General features: G+C 43.8%; 1 protein-coding gene across 1 annotated transcript; it reads left to right on the forward strand.

Annotated features, from left to right (window-relative positions):
• The first annotated feature begins 390 nt into the window (after positions 1 to 390).
• Positions 391 to 26,957, forward strand: LOC115112969 (fatty acid desaturase 6-like). Its single transcript, XM_065012675.1, has 6 exons — positions 391 to 955; positions 5,959 to 6,125; positions 6,778 to 6,958; positions 15,724 to 15,911; positions 16,074 to 16,253; positions 26,280 to 26,957. The coding sequence occupies exons 1-6, from the start codon at positions 634 to 636 to the stop codon at positions 26,427 to 26,429; spliced, it is 1,188 nt and encodes a 395-aa protein (XP_064868747.1). The 5' UTR covers positions 391 to 633; the 3' UTR covers positions 26,430 to 26,957.
• Positions 26,958 to 27,323: the final 366 nt, after the last annotated feature.

Consider the following 27,323-nt stretch of genomic DNA (forward strand, 5'->3'; position numbering starts at 1 on the left):
TTTCTTTCTTTCTTTCTTTCTTTCTTTCTTTCTTTCTTTCTTTCTTTCTTTCTTTCTTTCTTTCTTTCTTTCTTTCTTTCTTTCTTTCTTTCTTTCTTTCTTTCTTTCTTTCTTTCTTTCTTTCTTTCTTTCTTTCTTTCTTAACTTACCCACAAACTTCTATTTAGTGTGTATCTCTCCCTTAGCAACAAGAAATAACTGACACAGTGAGTACTAAGCTGTTGCTGCAAATCCTCTCCTGACTTAGACCCCCTTTCCCCGCACTCCTCCTTCCCCCACTCCTCCTTTCCCAGGACCTCTGCCAAGGTTACAACAGCGATGGGAGAAGTGAGGGGAAACAAGGACAGCAGGGGAGGGACATGAGGTATGCATGAGAGGCTCCGTTGAGAGAGAGACAGATCAGCAGAATTGCTTCTCCAGCTGAGCAACTGGATAAAACTGCCAATAAAACTTTGCACCCTGCCATGCTAACATCAGTCCAGACCCTTTGTGTTCAGGGTACAATGTGCAGGCTGATTTCCTCAGAGTCTGGACGCTGCCTATGAGTCTGTCCGTACAGCCGCTGGACACACCGAGCAGTCACTTTTATTTTAGTTTGTTGTCGGTCAGGAGGGAGGCACAAAAGGAGCTGACATGCAGAATGTACCAAAGGAGTGGAGGGAAGAACAGAGCGTGGGAAGAGGAAGAGACAAAGATGTTAAACCGTGGGAGGGTAGAGAGGCCTTGTTCCAAAAGAACACCGGTAACTCCAAACAGGACATGTCCACAGGGAAAGAGAAGAAGAATGGAGAGATGATGAATGGAGGGGGAAAGGGGATGGAGGGGACGGATAAAGAGTCGCTGATGATGGAGCTGACCCGTCTGGTTCAGAAGACAGTGAAGGAGAGTAGTTGGTGGGAGCGGAGAGGCATCGACATCACTATCCTGGCCCTCTCCTTTCTCCTGCTACCCCCAGGTAATCTATACACCCGTCTTACACACTTCATACACCCATATCACACACTTCATAAACCCACCTCACACACTTCATACACCCATATCATACACTTCATAAACCCGCATCACACACTTCATAAACTCGTCTCACACACACACTTCATAAACTCGTCTCACACACTTCATACACCCGTCTCACACACTTCATACACGTTTCACACACCTTATAGTCCTTATCAAGGCCAACATATGGTATTCTATTACATGTTTATATAGTGTAGGTTTACCACATTCAGTTCATCCTACCTCCAGGTAAGAGATCTACCTGCACACCACAATACATACACCTGTCTCACACTTTATAGTGGTCCTCTGTAGCTCAGATGGTAGAGCTTGGCGCTGGCAACGCCAGAATCATGGGTTTCAATTGTCGCTGAGGCCGCCCATTTGAAAAATATATGCATGACTAAGTCGCTTTTGATAAAAGTGTCTGCTAAATGGCATAATAGTATTATATTATGTTGTTTTAAAGGTAGGTAATACAGTATATGTTATTATATGTTTATAAAATGAGGTTAACACATTCAGTTCACCCTACCCCCAGGTAAGACACCTGTCTAACAACGGCAAAATTGGTTGAAATTAAGTATTTTCAACCAGTTTCTCTCACTGGGTATTAGCCTGGTTAAACCAGTCTTTCTCACTGGTATTAGCCTGGTTAAACCAGTATTTCTCACTGGGTATTAGCCTGGTTAAACCAGTATTTCTCACTGGGTATTAGCCTGGTTAAACCAGTTTTTCTCACTGGGTATTAGCCTGGTTAAACCAGTTTTTCTCACTGGGTATTAGCCTGGTTAAACCAGTTTTTCTCACTTGGTATTAGCCTGGTTAAACCAGTTTTTCTCACTGGCTATTAGCCTGGTTAAACCAGTTTTTCTCACTGGCTATTAGCCTGGTTAAACCAGTTTTTCTCACTGGCTATTAGCCTGGTTAAACCAGTTTTTCTCACTGGCTATTAGCCTGGTTAAACCAGTTTTTCTCACTGGCTATTAGCCTGGTTAAACCAGTTTTTCTCACTGGCTATTAGCCTGGTTAAACCAGTTTTTCTCACTGGCTATTAGCCTGGTTAAACCAGTTTTCTCACTGGCTATTAGCCTGGTTAAACCAGTTTTTCTCACTGGCTATTAGCCTGGTTAAACCAGTTTTTCTCACTGGCTATTAGCCTGGTTAAACCAGTTTTTCTCACTGGCTATTAGCCTGGTTAAACCAGTTTTTCTCACTGGCTATTAGCCTGGTTAAACCAGTTTTTCTCACTGGCTATTAGCCTGATTAAACCAGTTTTTCTCACTGGCTATTAGCCTGGTTAAACCAGTTTTTCTCACTGGGGATTAGCCTTGTTAAACCAGTCTTTCCCACTTGGTATTAGCCTGGTTAAACCAGTCTTTCTCACTTGGTATTAGCCTGGTTAAACCAGTTTCTCACTGGCTATTAGCCTGGTTAAACCAGATTGAACGATGGGATCAATAATGAGAGCAGGATTCAGTCTGAAGAATATGTTTGTATAGCTTTACCACATAATGTGTAACATGCAGATTTGTTCTAAATACACAGGACATTATGTTATTAATCCATTGTGCCAGTATTAGATCTTGAGCACTAACCTGGAACTTGATGTTGAGAAAGGGACAGAGCAGAAATATACATGTTCTAATGTATAAGTAGACCAGTACATGGCCTCAATTAAATACTGATTTCAACAAGGCTGCACACACACCACACACATGCTTGATGTCTGATACTTCCTTGTCCTATCTGAGTCTGTGACCTCTTTCTAGGTCAGTGTGACTGGTATGTCATCAGAGGCTATGCTTAATTTGGCAGCTTGTTAACACACCCATCAAGGTTCATTGTTTGATTATATTTGGAAATCAAAGTCTTTAGATTCTAAATGCTGTTATATTTACGATTAGAAAATTGCTTTACATGCTCTCCAATACCTATTTCAGATTGTTTTATTGAACCTTTATTCATCCAGGAGGTCCCATTGAGGTCAGACTACCTATTTAACAATAGAGACCTGGACAAGAGGGCAGATCAATAAAAACACTTAGCTCAAAACACAAAGATCAGCCAGTAAAGGGCCACATTTCTGTTTCTGCTATTTACAATGGCACGTAGCATTTTAGTAGCACTCTTCTCTGTGCTACTAATTCTCTGTCAACACTGGACAGTCCAATACTGCCCTGGGGGTGTATTACTGTCAACATGGTGTATTACTGACCTTGTGACTTATCGCCTCCCAATGATGCTCTTCGAAATAGGAGGTGGGGAAAAGTGGAACATTAGCGCCAGACAGATTTTGCCATGTTAGGAATAGATTGGCAATATCACCTAACCAAAGATCCCCCGCTCCAAGAGAGGCATAGTCCAGGTGAAGCCCATTGAGGTTGCATGCATTTGTCATGTATTCCAGAGTGCATGCATGAAGCTACTGCAAATAATATATAGTTGTATCATTTTAGTGTAAGTCACTTTGTAGTCTTCTAGGTCCATTATTTAGATATTGTTCCTAGTTCTTTCTCATGTTGGCATGACAACTTTGCAGGAGCAACCTATACCTGTGATGATAACCTGTACCCCTCCCTCACAACATGTACCCCCTCCCATCCCAACACCTCCCAAGTAGCGATCCAGTTACCCTCCATCTGAGCATCTCCTTTCAGTGCTGTAACCCACACCTTGTACCGCAGTAGGGAGGCGGCCTGGCATTGTCGAGCTCCCAGATAACAGACTGTTTGTTGACTGTGTTCTGGGGAGGGAGGGAGGTCATCCAACACTGTGAACACAGCCATAAAACCTACCAGCTCTCACAGTCTCACGTCAGAATTAGATGTTCATCCATGTTCCTCAAAGGTCAAATTTCGAATTTGTTCCAAACGTCAAATTTCAAAGTGTTTAAGGTTAAGTTTAGGCATTAACTCTGTTAAACTTTTGTTATTGACCAAATACTTATTTTCCACCATAATTTGCAAATAAATTCATTAAAAAATCCTACAATGTGATTTTCTGGATTTTTCCCCCTGAAAAGTACAGGCCTCTCTCATCTTTTTAAGTGGGAGAACTTGCACAATTGGTGGCTGACTAAATACTTTTTTGCCCCACTGTATGGGGCTTTGGTGACAAAACAGATGGCACTGTGATAGACTGCATCCAATTTGCTGAGTAGAGTGTTGGAGGCTATTTTGTAAATGACGTCGCCGAAGTCGAGGATTGGTAGGATGGTCAGTTTTACGAGGGTATGTTTTTCAGCATGAGTGAAGGATGCTTTGTTTTGTGAAATAGGAAGCCGATTCTAGATTTAATTTTGGATTGGAGATGCTTAATGTGAGTCTGGAAGGAGAGTTTACTGGACGGACGGGCAGGTGTGGACAGCGATCGGTTGAAGAGCATGCATTTAGTTTACCTGAATTGAAGAGCAGTTGGAGGCCACGGAAGGAGAGTTGAATGGCATTGAAGCTCGTCTGGAGGTGAGTTAACACAGTGTCCAAAGAAGGGCCAGAAGTATACAAAATGGTGACATCAGCTTAGAGGTGGATCAGAGAATCACCAGCAGCAAGAGCGACATCATTGATGTATACAGAGAAAATAGTCGGCCCGAGAATTGAACCCTGTGGTACCCCCATAGAGACTGCCAGAGGTCCGGACAACAGGCCCTCCGATTTGACACACTGAACACTGTCTAGGAAGTAGTTGGTGAACCAGGCGAGGCAGTCATTTGAGAAACCAAGGTTTCACATAAGAATGTGGTGATTGACAGAGTCGAAAGCCTTGACCAGGTCGATGAATACAGCTGCAAAGTATTGTCTCTTGTCGATGGCGGTTATGATATCGTTTAGGACCTTGAGCGTGGCTGAGGTGCACCCATGACCAGCTCTGAAACCAGATTGCATAGCGGAGAAGGTACGGATTCGAAATGGTCAGTGACCTGTTTGTTAACTTGGCTTTCGAAGACCTTAGAAAGGCAGAGTAGGATAGATATAGGACTGTAGCAGTTTGGGTCTAGAGTGTCTCCCCCTTTGAAGACGAGGATGACCAGGGCAGCTTTACAATCTTTGGGTATCTCAGATGATACGAAAGAGTTTGAACAGGCTAGTAATAGTAGTAATATGGGCTTGCAACATTTTCAGAGGATAATTTTAGAAAGAGAGGGTCCAGATTGTCTAGCCCGACTGATTTGTAGGGGTCCAGATTTTGCAGCTCTTTCAGAACATCAGCTATCTGGATTTGGGTGATGCCGAAACAGGGGAGGCTTGGGGGGGTGCAGGGCTGTTGACCCAGGTAGGGGTAGCCAGGTGGAAAGCATGGCCAGCCGTAGAAAAATGCTTATTGAAATTCTCAAGTATCATGGATTTATCGGTGGTGACAGTGTTTCCTAGCCCCAGTCAGTGGGCAGCTGGGAGGAGGTACTCTTATTCTCCATTAATTTTACAGTGTCCCAGAACTTTTTGGAGTTTGTGCTACAGGATGCAAATTGTTGTGTGAAAAAGCTAGCTTTCCTAACTGCCTGTGTATATTGGTTCCTAACTTCCTTGAAAAGTTGCAGATGTCAGTCATCTGGCCAAGCAAGGTCCACCACAGGAGAAAGATCAGGAACATCCACTTGCTTGACTGCAGAACAGAATGTTCAAGTAACCTGTTCTAGAATGTGTTTCAAATGGCAGGTGTAGATTAGAGTGGAACATTGTCTATTGTTTGGCAAGACAATAACCATAGGAGTTGGCAAGACCGCACAAACAGATCTGGGACCAGGCAAATGCTAACATATTTATGCTAACATGTGTAGTCTACAGATCTAAGCTACTTTCCATATTGTGGAATATTTGCATTTAGAACAACATGTAAACTTGCTATCCTTTGTTTGACTCCTATTCCCTCCCCTTGCCCTTATCCCTCTCTCCTTGTTTCCTCAACCCCATCTCCCCCTCTCCTTAACCCCATCTCCCCTCTCCCTCTCTCCTCCAGCATTCCTGCTGCTTGGTTCGTCCCAGGCCCTGGTGTTTGTCCTGGGCATGGTGCTGATGGGCGTGTCCCATGCTGTCATCACCATCAAGGGCACCCATCTGGCAAGTCACGGATCGCTGAGCGAGTCCCCTACCTGGGCCAATGTCTGGGCTGTGTTTTTCATAGAGGTAAGAGAGAGATTGAGAGAGTGGATTGGGAGGGACGGAGAGAGAGAGAGAACTTCCTGTTAGCCAAAGCTTCATCAATGAATTCAGCCACAATAGCCAAATCAAGCTGGGTTTAATCTCTCTTGAATTTGGGTTACTTTTGTTCATTGACCCGACATTTTATCCTTTCACCAGACATTATATTACAGATGAGGGAGGCAGGTAGCCTAGCGTTTAGGAGCGCTGGGCCAGAAACAAAATGGTCGCTGGATTGATTCCCCTTGACAACCACATGAAAAATCTGTCAATATGCACCTGAGCTAGGCACTTAACTCCAATTGCCCCTGTAAATCGCTCTGGATAAGAGTGTCTACTAAAATGTAATAACATAACTGCTGGACTTTGTCCTTAATTTGGCCTGTTTTTTCAAGCTAGTCATTCAGCTATCAGTCACTCACGCAGTCACTCACATGTCAAGTATCTATGTTCATGACACGCTTGTCTGGATATCGATCCCCATGTCTGTGCCATTCTCTTCCATAGTGCTCTATGAAAATATAAACATGTTTGTCTTTGCATTTTCTAGTGTTGTTTCATCACACATCTTGATCACAAGTCTGTCTGTCTGTCTGTCTGTCTGTCTGTCTGTCTGTCTGTCTGTCTGTCTGTACAGGTGTGTGGGTCTTTCACAGCAAGGGCAGGTGTAACAAGCCACATTAAGATGCACCATGCCCACACCAACGTGATCGGCCTGGGTGACTCCAGCACCTGGAAGATACCCTACCTGCCCCGGGGTGTATACCTGTTCATTGCCCCCCTGGCTGTACCTGTTATCACTCCTCTGGTGGCACTAGGTGAGGCACAGCCAGGGTCTGTGTGTATGTTTTTCCAGGGGTAGTGTCTACCTGTTCACTATCTAAGATACATAATGCCCTGTCTCTGTTATGTTGCTGTTGTTTTGAAACAGGAACATGTTGATACAGTGCTTTCGGAAAGTATTCAGACCCCTTGACGTTTTCCAAATTTGTTTCAGGTTATCAATCTACAAACAATATCCTATAATGACAAAGCATTTTTTTTTGCTAATTTATAAAATAATTAAAACATAAATGTCACATAACTATTCAGACCCTTACTCAGTACTTTGTCGAAGCTCCTTTGGCAGCGATTACAGTTTTGAGTCTTATTAGGTATGACGCTACAAGCTTGGCACACCTGTATTTGTTACACCTGCCCTTGCTGTTTCTCTCCAGAGATGTGCGTTCGTTCGGGTTCAAGCCTAGGCTCTGACTGGGTCAATCAAGGACATTCATAGACTTGTCCGGAAACCACTCCTGCGTTGTCTTGGCTGCGTACTTAGGGTTGTTGTCCTGTTGGAAGGTGAACCATGGCCCAGTCTGAGGTCTTGAGCACTCTGGAGCACGTTTTCATCAAGGATCCCTCTGTACTTTGCTCCATTCATCTTTGCCTCAATCCTGACCAGTCGCCCAGTCTCTGCCGCTGAAAAACACCCCCACAGCATGATGCTTCCACCAACATGCTTCACCGTAGGGATGGTGCCAGGTTTCCTCCAGACGTTACGCATGGCATTCAGGCCAAAGAGTTCAATCTAGGTTTCATCAGACCAGAGAATCTTGTTTCTCATGGTCTGAGAGTATTTAGTTGCATTTTAGCAAACTCCATGCGGGCTGTCATGTGGCTTTTACTGAGGAGTGGTTTCATTCTGGTTACTTTACCATAAAGGCCTGATTGGTGGAGTGCTGCAGAGTTGATTGTCCTTCTGGAAGGTTCTCCCATCTCCACAGAGGAACTCCTCCCTGACCACCTCCCTGACCAAGGCCCTTCTCCCCAGATTGCTCAGTTTGGCAGGGCGGCCAGCTCAATGAAGAGTCTTGGTGGTTCCAAACTTCTTCCATTTATAAATGATGGAGGCCACTGTGTTCTTGGGGACCTTCGATGCTACAGACGTTTTTTGGTACCCTTTCCCAGATCTGTGCCTCGACACAAGCCTGTCTCAGAGCTCTACGGACAATTCCTTCGACCTCATGACTTCGTTTTTGCTCCGACATTCACTGTCAACTGTGGGACATTATATAGACAGGTGTGTGCCTTTCCAAATCATGTCCAATAAACTGAATTTACCACAGGTGGACTACAATCAAGTCGTAGAAACATCTCAGGGATGATCAATAGAAACAGGATGCACCTGAGTTCAATTCCGAGTCTCATAGCGAAGGGTCTGAATAATTACGTAAATAAGGTCTTCTTTTGTTTTTAATACATTTGCAAAAGTTTCTAAAAACCTGTTTTCGCTTTGTCATTATGGAGTATTGTGTGTAGATTGCTGAGGATTTTTTTGATTTAATCATTTTTGAATAAAGCTGTAATGTAACAAAATGTGGAAAAAGTCAAGGGGTCTAAATACTTTCTGAAGGTACTGTATACAGTACATGTGTTTGAGTTAGCTAATCATGTGTACATGGCTGACAAAATAACGTGGTTGTTGTTCAGACGTATGGCACCTTCTAATTTGGATTGATATCTTCACTCCAAGCTGTGATGGTGTAACTGTCTGTCTGTATCTGTTCCTCTTTCTTTCTCTCTCTTGTTTCTGTATGTGTTTTTGTTTCTCTGTCTCTGTCCCTGTCCATAACTGTATCTTACTGCACTGTAAAAAATTACTCTCAGGATCATCTTTAAAAATACTTCCATAAGTATTTTTATACTTCCAATAATTAGTTAGGTTTCTCAATTGAAAAAAAAAAGACATTTGTTGAAAGCAAATATATGATTCAACGTCAAATGTTATATTTGATTATTAACAAACCTACGGGTAAATTACAAAACAAATGAAACATTTATGTTGGAACACCAACATAAAGTGTTTTAATAGGGCATTGGGCCACCACGAACCAGACCAGCTTCTATATTCCTTAGCATACTGTAGATTCTACAAGACTCTTTTTATTGTAGGGATGCAGCACTATTCTTCCACATAGAAATCATTTGGTGTTTTGTTGATGGTGTTGGAAAAATGCTGTCTCCAGAATCTCCCATAAGTAGTGATGTTACGTTTTATACTGGAGCTCCGAGGCCTACATCGAAATCGCTGCTACATATTGAACTGCCATCCTCTCAGTCCAGGGGCACAATGTATTTTATGGTTGGATCAGAATCGCCATTATAATCATTGGCCAGTACGGAAAATTACAGTTGAAGTCGGAAGTTTACATACACCTTAGCCAAATAGGTTTAAACTCAGTTTTTCACAATTCCTGACATTTAATCCTAGTATAGATTCCCTGTCTTAGGTCAGTTAGGATCACCACTTTATTTTAAGAATGTGAAATGTCAGAATAATAGTAGAGAGAATGATTTTTTCCAGCATTTCTTTCTTTCATCACATTCCCAGTGGGTCAGAGGTTTACATACACTCAATTAGTATTTGGTAGCATTTCCTTTACATTGCTTAACTTGGGTCAAATGTTTCTGGTAACCTTCTACAACTTTCCCACAATAAGTTGGATGAATTTTGCCCATTCCTCCTGACAGAGCTGGTGTAACTGAGTCAGGTTTGTAGGCCTCCTTGCTCACACAAGCTTTTTCAGTTCTGCCCACACATTTTCTATAGGATTGAGGACAGGGCTTTAACTTGACTTTGTTGTCCTTAAGCCATTTTGCCACAACTTTGGAAGTATGATTGGGGTCATTGTTCATTTGGAAGACTCATTTGCGACCAAGATTTAACTTCCTGACTGATGTCTTGAGATGTTGCTTCAATATATCCCCATAATTTTCCTCCTCATGATGCCATCTTTTTTGTGAAGTGCACCAGTCCCTCCTGCAGCAAAGCACCCACGCAACATGATGCTGCCAGCCCCGTGCTTCACGGTTGGGATGGTGTTTTTCGGCTTGCAAGCCTCCCCATTTTTCCTCCAAAATGTCATACTCTTTATGACCAGACCTTATCAGATAGATGGCCTACACATCCAGAGACAAAGGGGTGCTGTTTTTCTTTCTCCGGTATGATACATTCAGAGATGAAATAAAAAATATATTTTTTTTTTATTGGTCAATTTTTTGAAGAAGCCTGGCTTCGCTTGGCATCCATGAATACATGCTGCTGCACAGAATGTGCTACAACTGCCTCTGCAATGCATTGCTGCAAGGCAAACGCAGCATTCCATTGGAAATGAATGTACTTCTGATGTACCATAATGCAATGACGCTGTGTGTGATTGAGGTGTAAGCAGTTTTTCACCCAATTAGTTTGGTATTGGTTTTGGTAGAAGATAAAAAGGCTACCCTGCGCAGGTGCTCCTGCGTGTGCAACGTCATCTATAATAACTTTGCTGTTCTAAATTATTTTGACCAGCAGGTGCCTCTAGTGTACAACATGTTGATCAAGGCCTGCAGTAATGAACCAATGTCAGACACAATTGGCAGGAAACACTCAATGCTTCAGGAAGCTTAATTTCCCCATAACTACTTGTCAGTGTTCAATTGGGTTGAGATCTGGTGACTGAGATGCCCATGGCATATGGCTTACATCGTTTCCATGCTCATCAAAACATTCAGTGACCATTCGTGTCCTGTCATCCTGTCATCTGGGCGGCAGGGTAGCCTAGTGGTTAGAGCGTTGGACTAGTAGCCGAAAGGTTGCAAGTTCAAATCACTGAGCTGACAAGGTACAAATCTGTCGTTCTGCCCCACTGTTCCTAGGCCGTCATTAAGAACAAATTCTTGTTTTGAACTGACTTGCCTAGTTAAATAAAGGTTAAAAATAAAACAAAGTCCTATGAGGGCTTAGCTATGGAAGCAAAATGAATGGCCAAAATAATGGTGTGTCCAGCATTTTTATACATGACCCTAAGCATGATTGTATGTTTATTGCTTAATTCATTCAAGAACCAAAACTTTGTGGAAGCATCTGCATTCAATATACTTTGTATTCCTCATTTACTCAAGTGTTCATTATTTTGTCAGTTACCTGTATACTTCAAGTTGCAACCCATATTTCTTTCAACACTCAACTTACTTTTCCCCTTTGGTTAAACCTAATAAAGAACATATACCCTGAGTGTACAAAACATTAGGAACACCTTTGTAATATGGAGTTGCACCCCGATCTTTTGCCCTCAGAACAGCCTCAATTCGTCTGGGCATGGACTCAAGGTGTTGAAAGCATTTCACAGGGATGCTCACGCTTGTTGACTCCAATGCTTCCCACTGTTGTGTCAAGATGGCTGGATGTCCTTTCGGTGGTGAACCATTCTTGATACATACGGGGAACTGTTGAGCATGAAAAACCCAACAGTGTTGCAGTTTTTGACACAAACCGGTGTATCCCGTTCAAAGGCACTTAAATCTTTTGTCTTGCCATTCACCCTCTGATGGCACACATACACAATCCATGTCTCAATTGTCTCAAGGCTCAAAAATCCTTCTGAACGTGGAGGAGAGATTGACTTCATCAAATCAAATCAAAGTTTATCTGTCACGTGCGCCGAATACAACCGGTATAGATCTTACAGTGAAATGCTTGCTTACAGGCTCTAGCCAACAGTGCAAAAAAGGTATTATGTGAACAATAGGTAAGTAAAGAAATAAAAACAACAGTTAAAAGACAGTGAAAAATAACAGTAGCGAGGCTATATACAGTAGCGAGGCTATAACAGTAGCGAGGCTACATACAGGCACTGGTTAGACAGGCTGATTGAGGTAGTATGTACATGTAGATATGATTAAAATGACTATGCATATATGATAAACAGAGAGTAGCAGTAGCGTAAAAGAGGGGTTGGCGGATGGTGGGTGGCGGGACACCATACAGATAGCCTGGTTAGCCAATGTGCGGGAGCTCTGGTTGGTCGGGCTAATTGAGGTAGTATGTACATGACTGTATAGTTAACGTGACTATGCATATATGATAAACAGAGAGTAGCAGCAGCGTAAAATGGGGGTTGGGGGGGTGGCACACAATGCAAACAGTCCGGGTAGCCATTTGATTACCTGTTCAGGAGTCTTATGGCTTGGGGGTAAAAACTGTTGAGAAGCCTTTTTGTCTTAGACTTGGCACTCTGGTACTGCTTGCCATGCGGTAGTAGAGAGAACAGTCTATGACTGGGGTGGCTGGGGTCTTTGACAATTTTTAAGGCCTTCCTCTGACACCGCCTGGTGTAGAGGTCCTGGATGCCAGGCAGCTTAGCCCCAGTGATGTACTGGGCTGTACGCACTACCCTCTGTAGTGCCTTGCGGTCGGAGTTGGAGCAATTGCCGCACCAGGCAGTGATGCAACCAGTCAGGATGCTCTCAATGTTGCAGCTGTAGAACCTTTTGAGGATCTGAGGACCCATGCCAAATCTTTTTAGTTTCCTGATGGGGAAAAGGCTTTGTCGTGCCCTCTTCATGACTGTCTTGGTGTGTTGGGACCATTCTAGTTTGTTGGTGATGTGGACACCAAGGAACTTGAAGCTCTCAACCTGCTCCATTATAGCCCCGTCGATGAGAATGGGGATGTGCTCGGTCCTCCTTTTCCTGTATTGCACAATCGTCTCCTTAGTCTTGGTTACGTTGAGGGATAGGTTGTTGTTCTGGCACCACCCGGCCCGGTCTCTGACCTCCTCTCTATAGGCTGACTCGGGATCGGTGATCAGGCCTACCACTATTGTGTCATCTGCAAACTGAATGATTGTGTTGGAGTCGTGCCTGGCCATGCAGTCGTGGGTGAACAAGGAGTACAGGAGGGGACTGAGCATGCACCCCTGGGGGGCTCCAGTGTTGAGGATCAGAGTGACAGATGTGTTGCTACCTTCCTTCACCACCTGGGGGCGGCCCGTCAGGAAGTCCAGGATCCAGTAACAGAGGGAGGTGTTTAGTCCCAGGATCCTTAGCTAGTGATGATCTAAGGACCTGCCCTCCAAGACACCTAAACCACCCGATGTCACAGGAAGGCATAAAAGATAATCAAGGACAACAACCACCGGAGCCACTGCCTGTTCACCCCGCTATCATCAAGAAGGAGAGGTCAGTACAGGTGCATCAAAGCTGGGACCGAGAGACTGAAAACCAGCTTCTATCTCAAGGTCATTAGACTGTTAACAGCTATCACTAACATTGAGTGGCATCTGCCAACATACTGACTCAAATCTCTAGCCACTTTAATAATTAAAAATTGGATGTAATAAATGTATCACTAGTTACTTTAAACAATGTCACTTTATATAATGTTTACATACCCTACATTACTCATCTCATATGTATATACTGTACTCTGTACCATCTACTGCATCTTGCCTATGCCGTTCGGCCATCGCTCATCCATATATTTATATGTACATATTCTTATTCATTCCTTTACACTTGTGTGTATAAGGCAGTTGTTGTGAAACTGTTAGATTACTTGTTAGATATTACCGCATGGTCAGAACAAGAAGCACAAGCATTTCACTACACTCGCATTAACATCTGCTTACCATTTGTATGTGACCAATAACATTTTATTTTATTTGAGCTTTGAGGGTACTATGGTGTTGAACGCTGAGCTGTAGTCAATAAATAGCATTCTCATATAAGTGTTTATTTTGTCCAGGTGGGAAAGGGCAGTGTGGAGTGCAATTGCATCAGATTGCATCAGATTACATCATCTGTGGATCTGTTTGGGCGGTATGCAAATTGGAGTGGGTCTAAGGTTTCTGGAATAATGGTGTTGATGTGAGCCATTACCAGCCTTTCAAAGCACTTCATGGCTACGGACGTGAGTGCTACGGGTCTGTAGTCATTTAGGCAGGTTGCCTTCGTGTTGGGCACAGGGACTATGGTGGTCTGCTTGAAACATGTTGGTATTACAGACTCAATCAGGGACATGTTGAAAATGTCAGTGAAGACACCTGCCAGTTGGTCAGCACATGCCCAGAGCACATGCCCTGGTAATCCATCTGGCCCCGCAGCCTTGTGAATGTTGACCTATTTAAAGGTCTTACTCACATTGGCTATGGAGAGCGTGATCACACAGTTGTCCGGAACAGCTGATACTCTCATGAATGCCTCAGTTTAGCTTGAGCATAGAAGTGATTTAGTGAGCATAGAAGTGATTTAGCTCGTCTGGTAGGCTCGTGTCACTAGGCAGCTCGCGGCTGTGCTTCCCTTTGTAGTCTGTAATAGTTTGCAAGCCCTGCCACGTAAGACGAGCGTCGGAGCCAGTGTAGTCCTGTATTGACCCTTTGCCTGTTTGATGGTTGGTCGGGGGGCATAGCAGGATATTTCATAAGCTTCCGGGTTAGAATCCCACACCTTGAATGTGGCAGCTCTACCCTTTAGCTCAGTGTGAATGTTGCCTTTAATCCATGGCTTCTGGTTCGGGTATGTACGTACACTCACAGTGGGGACGACGTCCTCGATGCATTTATTGATAAAGCCAGTGACTGATGTGGTGTACTCCTCAATGCCATCGGAAGAATCCCGGAACATGTTTCAGTCTGTGATAGCAAAACAGTCCTGTAGTTTAGCATCGGCTTCATCTGACCATTTTTTTTATAGTCACTGGTGCTTCCTGCTTTAATGTTTGCTTGTAAGCAGGAATTAGGAGGATATAATTGTGTTCGGATTTACCAAATGAAGGGAGAGCTTTGTACGGGTCTGTGTGTGGAGTACAGGTGATCTAGATTTTTTTTCTTTCTGGTTGCACATTTAACATGTTGATGGAAATGAGGTAGAACTGATTTAAGTTTCCCTGTATTAAAGTCTTCGGCCACTAGGACATGCCACAAGAGGTCTCTTCACAGTCCCCAAGTCCAGAACAGATTATGGGAGGCACACAGTACTACATAGAGCCATGACTACATGGAGCTCTATTCCACATCAAGTAACTGACGCAAGCAGTAAAATTAGATTTAAAAAACAGATAAAACACACCTTATGGAACAGCGGGGACTGTGAAGCAACACAAACAATGGCACAGACATACGCGCACACACACACACACACACACACACACACACACACACACACACACACACACACTAGATATGTGGTAGTGGTGGAGGCGCCTGAGGGCACACAGTGAGTTGTGAAATCTGTGAATGTATTGTAATGTTTTTAAATTTGTAGAAACTTAATATTGTTTGACCCCAGGAAGAGTAGCTGCTGTTTTGGCAGTAGCTAATGGGGATCCATAATAAATACAAATACAAAATCTACACTGATTGAAGTGTATTTAACAAGTGACATCAATAAGGGACCATATATTCCACCTAGATTCACCTGGTCCATCTATGTCATGGAAAAGAGCAGGTGTTCTTAATGTTTTGTACACAGTGTACATGCAACCCTTTTTTTCATGTTGTACCAAGTAGATTTTTCTTCACTTAGGAATTACCTATCCCAAATGTCTTCAATTGGATTATACAAACAATTAAATACATGGAATGGCATCAAACACCGGGAGACCATGGGTTTAATGTATTTGATACATTCCACTAATACCGCTACAGTCTTTACCATGAGCTCGTCCTCCCCGATTAAGGTGCCACACACACCTCCTGTGGTGTGTTGTAACTGACTGTGTCTGTCCCCGACTGTGACTGTATCTAACGGAGTTGTCTGTGTCCCTCTGTTATAGGTCAGCTGAAAGAGCACTCAATGGGCCAGACCCTGAGGACAGTCCTGATGGTGTTCCTGGGGTTGTACGCTCAGTACTGGCTGTTGATCCATGTCTCTGGGTTCCAGTGTCTTTACAGCACCCTCCTCTGTATGCTGCTCTGCAGGGCTATGTTCTCCGTGCCCTACATACACGTTAACATCTTCCAAGTGAGAAAGCATATACACACACACACATTGTAAAAGTGTCCAGGGCAGCAAAATCATGCCAACAGTTTCTCTCTGGGTATCTTTCCGTTCAGTCAATCAGCGGGGGCTCACACACACACCCTCACACCTTTCCATTAAACCGTTCTCTCCTGTTCTGTACAGCACATCGGCCTGCCTATGTTCTCCCCGACCCGTCGGCCCAAGAGGATTTACCAGATGACCCACGGGGTTCTGAACCTTCCTCGGAACCCCCTGCTGGACTGGATCTTCGGACACTCCCTCATCAACTGTCACGTGGAACACCACCTGTTCCCCTTCCTCTCCGACAACATGTGTCTCAAGGTACAATGCAGACAACATGTATCTCAAGGTACAATGCAGACAACATGTATCTCAAGGTACAATGCAGACAACATGTATCTCAAGGTACAATGCAGACAACATGTATCTCAAGGTACAATGCAGACAACATGTATCTCAAGGTACAATGCAGACAACATGTATCTCAAGGTACAATGCAGACAACATGTATCTCAAGGTACAACGCAGACAACATGTATCTCAAGGTACAACGCAGACAACATGTATCTCAAGGTACAACGCAGACAACATGTATCTCAAGGTACAACGCAGACAACATGTATCTCAAGGTACAACGTGTCTTAAGGTACAATACAGACCACCAGGGTTGGGGTTAATTACAATTATATTTCTAATTCCAAATTAAATTCTAGAATTCAAGCAGGAAGTGGAAAATTTTATTGGAATTGCAGCAATCTACTTTTTTTTGGGGGGATTTAATTAGAATTTAGACTTCTTAATTTCTTCATTTGATTTAAAATTGTACATTTGAATTGAACAAGAATCATCCTTGGAATGGAATTGGAATTTAGACTGAATATTTATTGAATTGGAATTGAAGAAGAAAACCATCATTGGAATGTAATTGAAATTGATTTGGAATTTAGACTGAATTTTAATTGGAAAATAAAAACATCCCCGGAGTGGAATTTTAAATTTAGAATTGTAAAACTGGAATTGTGTTGTAATTGTTCAAATTCCAGTTACTGGAGGTGATGCATTAAAATTGAATGCAAACTTTGTTTTCAATCGATCAAGTAATTATAATTGTATACGCACATTACTAATATATACATAATATCTATATAATTATATCAATTTTTTTTATGTTTACCAATGAGGAGTTGACATGCAATATATTTCTGGTTAGGTTATTTTGATCCATTTAAAGGGATAATTCACCCTAATTACATATTGGTTTCCTTACACTTAAGCAGTCTATGAACTATGACATTGTAATTTTGTAATTTGGGTGAGCTTAAAGGTGAATAATGGAAAATGTAAAAAATGTGGAGAAGGGAGCAATTTGGGGCATTCCTGCATGTAGAAACCCCACTTGATACTTCCATTGGTCAGTATTTAAGCTAGGACAGGCGGGAGGGGCGCTTCAGTACAGTAGGTGGCGTTAGGGGAGGGGGGTTCATAAAGGACCCAATGGGATGCTCGGGGGGGGGCGTTCTTGCAGATGAAGGAAAGCCCACATGCAGGAACGCCCCGAATTGCAGGCTGCAGTTGCACACTATTGAAAATGTGTCTGTGTTCCTAAACTCCTCTGACTCAGTGTTGGACTGTCTGTCAAAGTGCGCACCTCTCTCACAGGGAGAGTGAGGTAGAGCGAGAGGTAGAGCGAGAGGGAGAGCTACGTCACAGAGTTATACAATCCCCCACTCACTGTAGTGCTAGATAGAACTTTGTGGAATAACACAAATGTACGACATAAATATAAACGTTCTGTCACAGCGGAAATACTATACTGAGTTACAGTTCATAAGGAAATCAGTCAATTGAAATAAATACATTAGGCCTTAGTCTATGGATTTCCATGGCTGGGAATACAGATACCTTAAAAAAATAAGTAGGGACCTGGATCAGAAAAAAAACAGTATCTGGTGTGACCAGCATTTGCCTCATGCAGTGCGACACACCTCCTTCACATACAGTTTATCAGTCTGTTGGGTATGGCCTTTGGAATGTTGTCCCACTCCTCTTCAATGGCTGTCAGAAGTTGCTGGATGTTGGCGGGAACTAGAACACGCTGTCAAACATGTCAATCCAGAGCATTCCAAACAAGCTCAATGGGTGACATGTCTGGTGAGTATGCAGGGCATGCTCACCAGACATGTCAGCTTCCAGGATTTGTGTACAGATCCTTGCGACATGGTGCCGTGCATTATCATGCTTAAACATGAGGGGTTGGCAGTGGATGAATGGTACGACAATGGGCCTCAGGATCTCGTCATGTTATTTCTGTGCATTTAAATTGCCATAGATAAAATGCAATTGTGTTTGTTGTCATAACTGATGCCTGGCCATACCATAACCCCACAATGGGGCACTCTGTTCACAACAGTGACATCAGTAAACCACGTGCCCACATTCCTGCAGTCAGCATGCCAATTGCACTCTCCCTCAAAACTTGAGACATCTGTGGCATTGTGTTATGTGACAAAATTGCACATTTTAGAGTGGCCTTTATTTGCCCCCAGCACAAGATGCACCTGTGTAATGATCATGCTGTTTAATCATCTTCTTGATATGCCCCACATGTCAGGTGGATTATGGATGGATTATCTTGACAAAGTAGAAATGCTCACTAACAGGGATGTAAACAAATTTGTGCCAAAATGTTCTACGTATAGAAAATGTTGGGGATCTTTTATTTCAGCGTATGAAACATGGGACTAACACTTTACATGTTGCATTTATATTTTTGTTTAGTGTAAGTTCCGGAAGTCCAATTGATTGTGATACATTTGGGTCGCGGGTTCACAATTGTACCTTTTATGAAACCTCTGCCAAGCAAGGAGGAAAGGAGCCAACCTAATCCCGCCTGCCACTGCAACCCCATTGGACATAATTTCACCTGCCAATCAACATTATCCATCTTCCCTCTGACTGTATTCTCGTTGCATCGTGTGATCAGATAATTATGGCAAATTATATCTACTAAAATGAGAGAGAAAGACGAGTGTGTGTGCAACATAACGTCCACTTCATAGGATAACAGTATATCGGCTAAAAGTCTATTTTATGTAACACATGTTTCATTAGATTGGAACTTTTTTTTACAGTATCCAGCTGACAGTGACATAGCCGCATTAAGTAGTTTGGGGTGGGGGTGCTGGAAAAAATGTTTTCCCCCAGTTGCAGACGGCTATATAGGTCTACTAACATAGGACTATGAAATGCCCAGTGCACTACTTTTGTGAAAAAATCTAGAAACTTTTTTTTTTCAGGGGGTGCAGCACAGTGGCGATTTTAGCATGTACAGTGGGGCAAAAAAGTATTTAGTCAGCCACCAATTGTGCAAGTTCTCCCACTTAAAAAGATGAGAGAGGCCTGTAATTTTCATCATAGGTACACAAAAGGAACACCTATGTGAGAATGCTGTTCATTGACTACAGCTCAGCGTTCAACACCATAGTGCCCACGAAGCTCATTACTAAGCTAAGGACCCTGGGACTAAACACCTCCCTCTGAAACTGGATGCTGGACTTCCTGACGGGCCAAGGACAACAACCTCTCCCTCAATGTGAGCAAGACAGAGGAGCTGATTGTGGACTACAGGAAAAGACGGGCCGAATAGGCCCTCATTAACATCAACGGGGCTGTAGTGGAGCGGTCACTTGTTGAATTCGGTGCATGTGACAAATAAAGATTGATTTGAAAAGTTAGAGTTACCAGCCTCAGAAATTGCAGCCCAAATAAATGCTTCACAGAGTTCAAGTAACATACACATCTCAACATCAACTGTTCAGATGAAACTGTGCGAATCAGGCCTTCATGGTTGAATTGCTGCAAAGAAACCACTACTAAAGGACACCAATAAGAAGAAGAGACTTGCTTGGGCCAAAAAACACAAGCAATGGACATTAGACCGGTGGAAATTTGTCCTTTGGTCTGGAGTCCAAATTGGAGATTTTTGGTTCTAACCACCGTGTCTCACAAATACGTGGGTGAACAGATGAGCTCTGTATGTGTAGTTCCCACCGTAAAACATGGAGGAGGAGGTGTTATGGTGTGGGGGTGCTTTCTTGGTGACACTGTCTGTGGTTCATTTACAATTCAAGGCACACTTAAACCAGCACGGCTACCACAGCATTCTGCAGTGATACGCCATCCCTTCTGGTTTGGGCTTAGTAGGACTATAATTTGTTTTTTTAACAGGACAATGACCCAACACACCTCCAGGCTGTGTAAGTACTATTTGAACAAGAATGGATGGAGTGCTGCATCAGATGACCAGGCCTCCACTATCGCTCAACCGAATTGAGATGGTTTGGGATGAGTCGGACACAGAGTGAAGGAAAAGCAGCCAACAAGTGCTCAGCATATGTGGGAACTCCTTCAAGACTGTTGGAAAAGCATCCCAGGTGAAGCTGGTTGAGAGAATGCCAAGAGTGTGCAAAGCTGTTATCAAGGCAAAGGGTGGCTATTTAAAGAATCTCAAATATAAAATATATTTAGCTTTGTTTAACACTTCTTTGGTCACTACATGATTCGATATGTGTTAATTCATAGCTCTGATGTCTTCATTATTATTCTACAATTTAGAAAATATAAAAATGAAGAAAAACCCTTGAATGAGTAAGTGTTGTAAAACTTTTAAACGGTAGTGTATATACAGTGGGGAGAAGAAGTATTTGACACACTGCCGATTTTGCAGGTTTTCCTACTCACCGAGGGTGATTGACCGTCATCTTGAACTTCTTCCATTTTCTAATAATTGCGCTAAAAACACTTGTTCCCTTCTCACCAAGCTGCTTGCCTATTGTCCTGTAGCCCATCCCAGCCTTGTGCAGGTCTACAATTTTAACCCTGATGTCCTTACACAGCTCTCTGGTCTTGGCCATTGTGGAGAGGTTGGAGTCTGATGGATTGAGTGTGTGGACAGGTGTCTTTTATACAGGTAACGAGTTCAAACAGGTGCAGTTAATACAGGTAATGAGTGGAGAACAGGAGGGCTTCTTAAAGAAAAACTAACAGGTCTGTGAGAGCTGGAATTCTTACTGGTTGGTAGGTGATCAAATACTTATGCCATGCAATAAAATGCTAATTAATTACTTTAAAATCATACAATGTGATTTTCTTGATTTTTGTTTTAGATTCCTTCTCTCACAGTTGAAGTGTACCTATGATCAAAATTACAGACCTCTACATGATTTGTATGTAGGGAAACCTGCAAAATCGGCAGTGTGTCAAATACTTGTTCTCCCCACTGTATACAGTTGAAATCGGAAGTTTACATACACCTTAGACAAATACTTTTAAACTCAGTTTCACAATTCCTGACATTTAATCCTCGTAAAAATTTCCTGTCTTAGGTAAGTTAGGATCACCAATTTATTTTAAGAATGGGAAATGTCAGAATAATAGAGAGAATGATTTATTTCAGATTTGATTTCTTTCATCACATTCCCAGTGGGTCAGAAGTTTACATACACTCAATTAGTACTTGGTAGCATTATCTTTAAATTGTTTCACTTGGGTCATACATTTTTGGTAGCCTTCCACAAGCTTCCCACAATAAGTTGGGTGAATTTTGGCCCATTCCTCCTGACAGAGCTGGTGTAACTGAGTCAGGTCTGTAGGCCTCCTTGCTCGCACACACTTTTTCAGTTCTGCCCACAAATGTTCTATAGGATTGAGATCAGGGTTTTGTGATGGCCACTCCAATACCTTGACTTTGTTCTCCTAAAGCCATTTTGCCACAACTTTGGACGTTTGCTTGGGTTCATTGTTCAGTCTGTAGCCTAATAAACTGTATGCTATGAGTCGTAGTGTGAGGACCACACAACATTTAACATTTACATTTAAGTCATTTAGCAGACGCTCTTATCCAGAGCGACTTACAAATTGGTGCATTCACCTTATGACATCCAGTGGAACAGCCACTTTACAATAGTGCATCTAAATCTTTTAAGGGGGGTGAGAAGGATTACTTTATCCTATCCTAGGTATTCCTTAAAGAGGTGGGGTTTCAGGTGTCTCCGGAAGGTGGTGATTGACTCCGCTGTCCTGGCGTCGTGAGGGAGTTTGTTCCACCATTGGGGGGCCAGAGCACGAACAGTTTTGACTGGGCTGAGCGGGAACTGTACTTCCTCAGTGGTAGGGAGGCGAGCAGGCCAGAGGTGGATGAACGCAGTGCCCTTGTTTGGGTGTAGGGCCTGATCAGAGCCTGGAGGTACTGAGGTGCCGTTCCCCTCACAGCTCCGTAGGCAAGCACCATGGTCTTGTAGCGGATGCGAGCTTCAACTGGAAGCCAGTGGAGAGAGTGGAGGAGCGGGGTGACGTGAGAGAACTTGGGAAGGTTGAACACCAGACGGGCTGCGGCGTTCTGGATGAGTTGTAGGGGTTTAATGGCACAGGCAGGGAGCCCAGCCAACAGCGAGTTGCAGTAATCCAGACGGGAGATGACAAGTGCCTGGATTAGGACCTGCGCCGCTTCCTGTGTGAGGCAGGGTCGTACTCTGCGGATGTTGTAGAGCATGAACCTACAGGAACGGGCCACCGCCTTGATGTTATTTGAGAACGACAGGGTGTTGTCCAGGATCACGCCAAGGTTCTTAGCGCTCTGGGAGGAGGACACAATGGAGTTGTCAACCGTGATGGCGAGATCATGGAACGGGCAGTCCTTCCCCGGGAGGAAGAGCAGCTCCGTCTTGCCGAGGTTCAGCTTGAGGTGGTGATCCGTCATCCACACTGATATGTCTGCCAGACATGCAGAGATGCGATTCGCCACCTGGTCATCAGAAGGGGGAAAGGAGAAGATTAATTGTGTGTCGTCTGCATAGCAATGATAGGAGAGACCATGTGAGGTTATGACAGAGCCAAGTGACTTGGTGTATAGCGAGAATAGGAGAGGGCCTAGAACAGAGCCCTGGGGGACACCAGTGGTGAGAGCACGTGGTGAGGAGACAGATTCTCGCCACGCCACCTGGTAGGAGCGACCTGTCAGGTAGGACGTAATTCAAGCGTGGGCCGTGCCGGAGATGCCCAACTCGGAGAGGGTGGAGAGGAGGATCTGATGGTTCACAGTATCGAAGGCAGCCGATAGGTCTAGAAGGATGAGAGCAGAGGAGAGAGAGTTAGCTTTAGCAGTGCGGAGCGCCTCCGTGATACAGAGAAGAGCAGTCTCAGTTGAATGACTAGTCTTGAAACCTGACTGATTTGGATCAAGAAGGTCATTCTGAGAGAGATAGCGGGAGAGCTGGCCAAGGACGGCACGTTCAAGAGTTTTGGAAAGAAAAGAAAGAAGGGATACTGGTCTGTAGTTGTTGACATCGGAGGGATCGAGTGTAGGTTTTTTCAGAAGGGGTGCAACTCTCGCTCTCTTGAAGACGGAAGGGACGTAGCCAGCGGTCAGGGATGAGTTGATGAGCGAGGTGAGGTAAGGGAGAAGGTCTCCGGAAATGGTCTGGAGAAGAGAGGAGGGGATAGGGTCAAGCGGGCAGGTTGTTGGGCGGCCGGCCGTCACAAGACGCGAGATTTCATCTGGAGAGAGAGGGAGAAAGAGGTCAGAGCACAGGGTAGGGCAGTGTGAGCAGAACCAGCGGTGTCGTTTGACTTAGCAAACGAGGATCGGATGTCGTCGACCTTCATTTCAAAATGGTTGACGAAGTCATCTGCAGAGAGGGAGGAGGGGGGGGGGAGGAGGATTCAGGAGGGAGGAGAAGGTGGCAAAGAGCTTCCTAGGGTTAGAGGCAGATGCTTGGAATTTAGAGTGGTAGAAAGTGGCTTTAGCAGCAGAGACAGAGGAGGAAAATGTAGAGAGGAGGGAGTGAAAGGATGCCAGGTCCGCAGGGAGGCGAGTTTTCCTCCATTTCCGCTCGGCTGCCCGGAGCCCTGTTCTGTGAGCTCGCAATGAGTCGTCGAGCCACGGAGCGGGAGGGGAGGACTGAGCCGGCCTGGAGGATAGGGGACATAGAGAGTCAAAGGATGCAAAAATGGAGGAGAGGAGGGTTGTGGAGGCAGAATCAGGAGATAGGTTGGAGAAGGTTTGAGCAGAGGGAAGAGATGATAGGATGGAAGAGGAGAGAGTAGCGGGGGAGAGAGAGCGAAGGTTGGGACGGCGCGATACCATCCGAGTAGGGGCAGTGTGGGAAGTGTTGGATGAGAGCGAGAGGGAAAAGGATACAAGGTAGTGGTCAGAGACTTGGAGGGGAGTTGCAATGAGGTTAGTGGAAGAACAGCATCTAGTAAAGATGAGGTTGAGCGTATTGCCTGCCTTGTGAGTAGGGGGGGGGGAAGGTGAGAGGGTGAGGTCAAAAGAGGAGAGGAGTGGAAAGAAGGAGGCAGAGAGGAATGAGTCAAAGGTAGACGTGGGGAGGTTAAAGTCGCCCAGAACTGTGAGAGGTGAGCCGTCCTCAGGAAAGGAGCTTATCAAGGCATCAAGCTCATTGATGAACTCTCCGAGGGAACCTGGAGGGCGATAAATGATAAGGATGTTAAGCTTGAAAGGGCTGGTAACTGTGACAGCATGGAATTCAAAGGAGGCGATAGACAGATGGGTAAGGGGAGAAAGAGAGAATGACCACTTGGGAGAGATGAGGATCCCGGTGCCACCACCCCGCTGACCAGAAGCTCTCGGGGTGTGCGAGAACACGTGGGCGGACGAAGAGAGAGCAGTAGGAGTAGCAGTGTTATCTGTGGTGATCCATGTTTCCGTCAGTGCCAAGAAGTCGAGGGACTGGAGGGAGGCATAGGCTGAGATGAACTCTGCCTTGTTGGCCGCAGATCGGCAGTTCCAGAGGCTACCGGAGACCTGGAACTCCACGTGGGTCGTGCGCGCTGGGACCACCAGATTAGGGTGGCCGCGGCCACGCGGTGTGGAGCGTTTGTATGGTCTGTGCAGAGAGGAGAGAACAGGGATAGACAGACACATAGTTGACAGGCTACAGAAGAGGCTACGCTAATGCAAAGGAGATTGGAATGACAAGTGGACTACACGTCTCGAATGTTCAGAAAGTTAAGCTTACGTAGCAAGAATCTTATTGACTAAAATGATTAAAATGATACAGTACTGCTGAAGTAGGCTAGCTGGCAGTGGCTGCGTTGTTGACTTTGTAGGCTAGCTGGCAGTGGCTGCGTTGTTGACACTACACTAATCAAGTCGTTCCGTTGAGTGTAATAGTTTTTACAGTGCTGCTATTCGGGGCTAGCTGGCTAGCTAGCAGTGTTGATTACGTTACGTTGCGTTAAAAGAACGACAATAGCTGGCTAGCTAACCTAGAAAATCGCTCTAGACTACACAATTATCTTTGATACAAAAGACGGCTATGTAGCTAACTATGTAGCTAGCTACGATCAAACAAATCAAACCGTTGTACTGTAATGAAATGAAATGAAAATGTGATACTACCTGTGGAGCGAAGCGGACCGGGTTGTTGAGTGCGGAAGTTCTATTCGGTAGACGTTGGCTAGCTGTTGGCTAGCTAGCAGTGTCTCCTACGTTAAGGACGACAAATAGCTGGCTAGCTAACCTCGGTAAATTAAGATAATCACTCTAAAACTGCACACTCTAAACTACACAATTATCTTGGATACGAAGACAGCAAAGACAACTATGTAGCTAGCTAACACTACACTAATCAAGTCGTTCAGTTGAGTGTAAAAGTTTCTACAGTGCTGCTATTCGGTAAACGGTGGACGTTTGCTAGCTGGCTAGCTGCTGGGCAGATAGCAGTGTAGACTAGGTTAGGACGACGAAATACGATAATTACGCAATTATCTTTGATACAATGACGGCTATGTAGCTAGCTAAGAAGAAATTGCTAAGATTAGACAAATCAAACCGTTGTACTATAATGAAATGTAATGAAATGTAATGAAAAGTTATACTAGCCTGCGGACCGAAGTGCGGATGCGACCACTCGCTCCAACCCGGAAGTAGACCACTCGCTCCAACCCGGAAGTAGACCTTCTTTAGACAACATGTCATTGCGTGACTCCAAGTTTACTTCAATATTATGGTTATTATATCAATATTTGAGCATAAAAGCATTTCCACTGACATTTTTCACATAATTAATTTTACCGAAACAAAAACATCCCACCTTGTCTAAATTATTTTGTTTTGTCAACCTTCGGAAAGTTTCTGACATATACTTTACTTGCATAAAAAGGTTGGATGGAAACCTGGTTACAGAAGCTTCTTTCAAGAAAATGACATTCACTTTCACCTCTAAATTATGTGGATCTGTGTGAGAACTGTTGATGTTGAAAATGGCTTTATAAAATCAATGTTATTGATTAATATGAACCCTTTCCTCCTTCCTCTCCTCTCAGGTAAAGCCCATCGTGTCCCAGTATCTGAAGGAGAAGGAGCTCCCCTACCAGGAGGATAGCTACCTCTCCCGTCTGCAGCTCTTCTTTCACAAGTACCAGGAGCTCATGGTTTTCGCCCCACCCATCACGGAGCTGGTGGGGGTGCAGTGATGGAGCAGAGAGGTCGAGGATGAGGCAGAGGACAGGAAACAGGGAATATACCATCTACTAACCCATGCTGCTATGTGCAGTCACTGAATTAAGAGACTGCTACCACTGTATCTAGGAGGATCATTCTTTAAGTGCACAAACTCCAACTCACTGACATTAACATAGCAATATATATATATACACTCCAATATTAAATTATTTCTGTCGTAAAAAACAATTACATTGTAAATGTATCTGCACGAGCTAACACTATAACATGATAGGCTATACCAATGATCTTTACTCAAGACAATGTGTAGTTAAACAACCCACTGCGCACATACCGGTTGAATCAATGTTGTTTACATGTCATTTTAATGAAATTATGTGGAACCTAAGTAGAATAGACTAATTGATGTCTGTGCCCATTGGGAACAATAATAAGGCACTTTATGGTATACATACACTACCATTCAAAAGTTTGAGGTCACTTAGAAATGTCCTTGTTTTTGAAAGTGTCCATTAAAATAACATCAAATTGATCAGAAATAGAGTGTAGATGTTGTAAATGACTATTGTAGCTGGAAATGGCAGATTTTGTAATGGAATATCTACATAGGTGTACAGAGGTCCATTATCAGCAACCATAACTCCTGCGTTCCAATGGCACATTGTGTTAGTGATATGTAATTTTGTAATCAATGTTCATTAATTTCAATCATCTTAATTGGTCTGAAACCCAGAGTTTGTAAAGTTCTGGTTGAAATGAGACAGAATTCCCAGCTCACAATTGATCAAATCCAAGTTTATTTGCGAAAGCTCTCTCATGCATACACAAAGACTTTCCTTTTATAACATTCTAACCTACACACATACATACACACTAACATTTGGATTCTCTCTTTTTCTCCTGAA

The sequence above is a fragment of the Oncorhynchus nerka genome, linkage group LG28, assembly GCF_034236695.1.
Source record: "Oncorhynchus nerka isolate Pitt River linkage group LG28, Oner_Uvic_2.0, whole genome shotgun sequence".
In the NCBI taxonomy this organism is placed as follows: Eukaryota; Metazoa; Chordata; class Actinopteri; order Salmoniformes; family Salmonidae; genus Oncorhynchus; species Oncorhynchus nerka.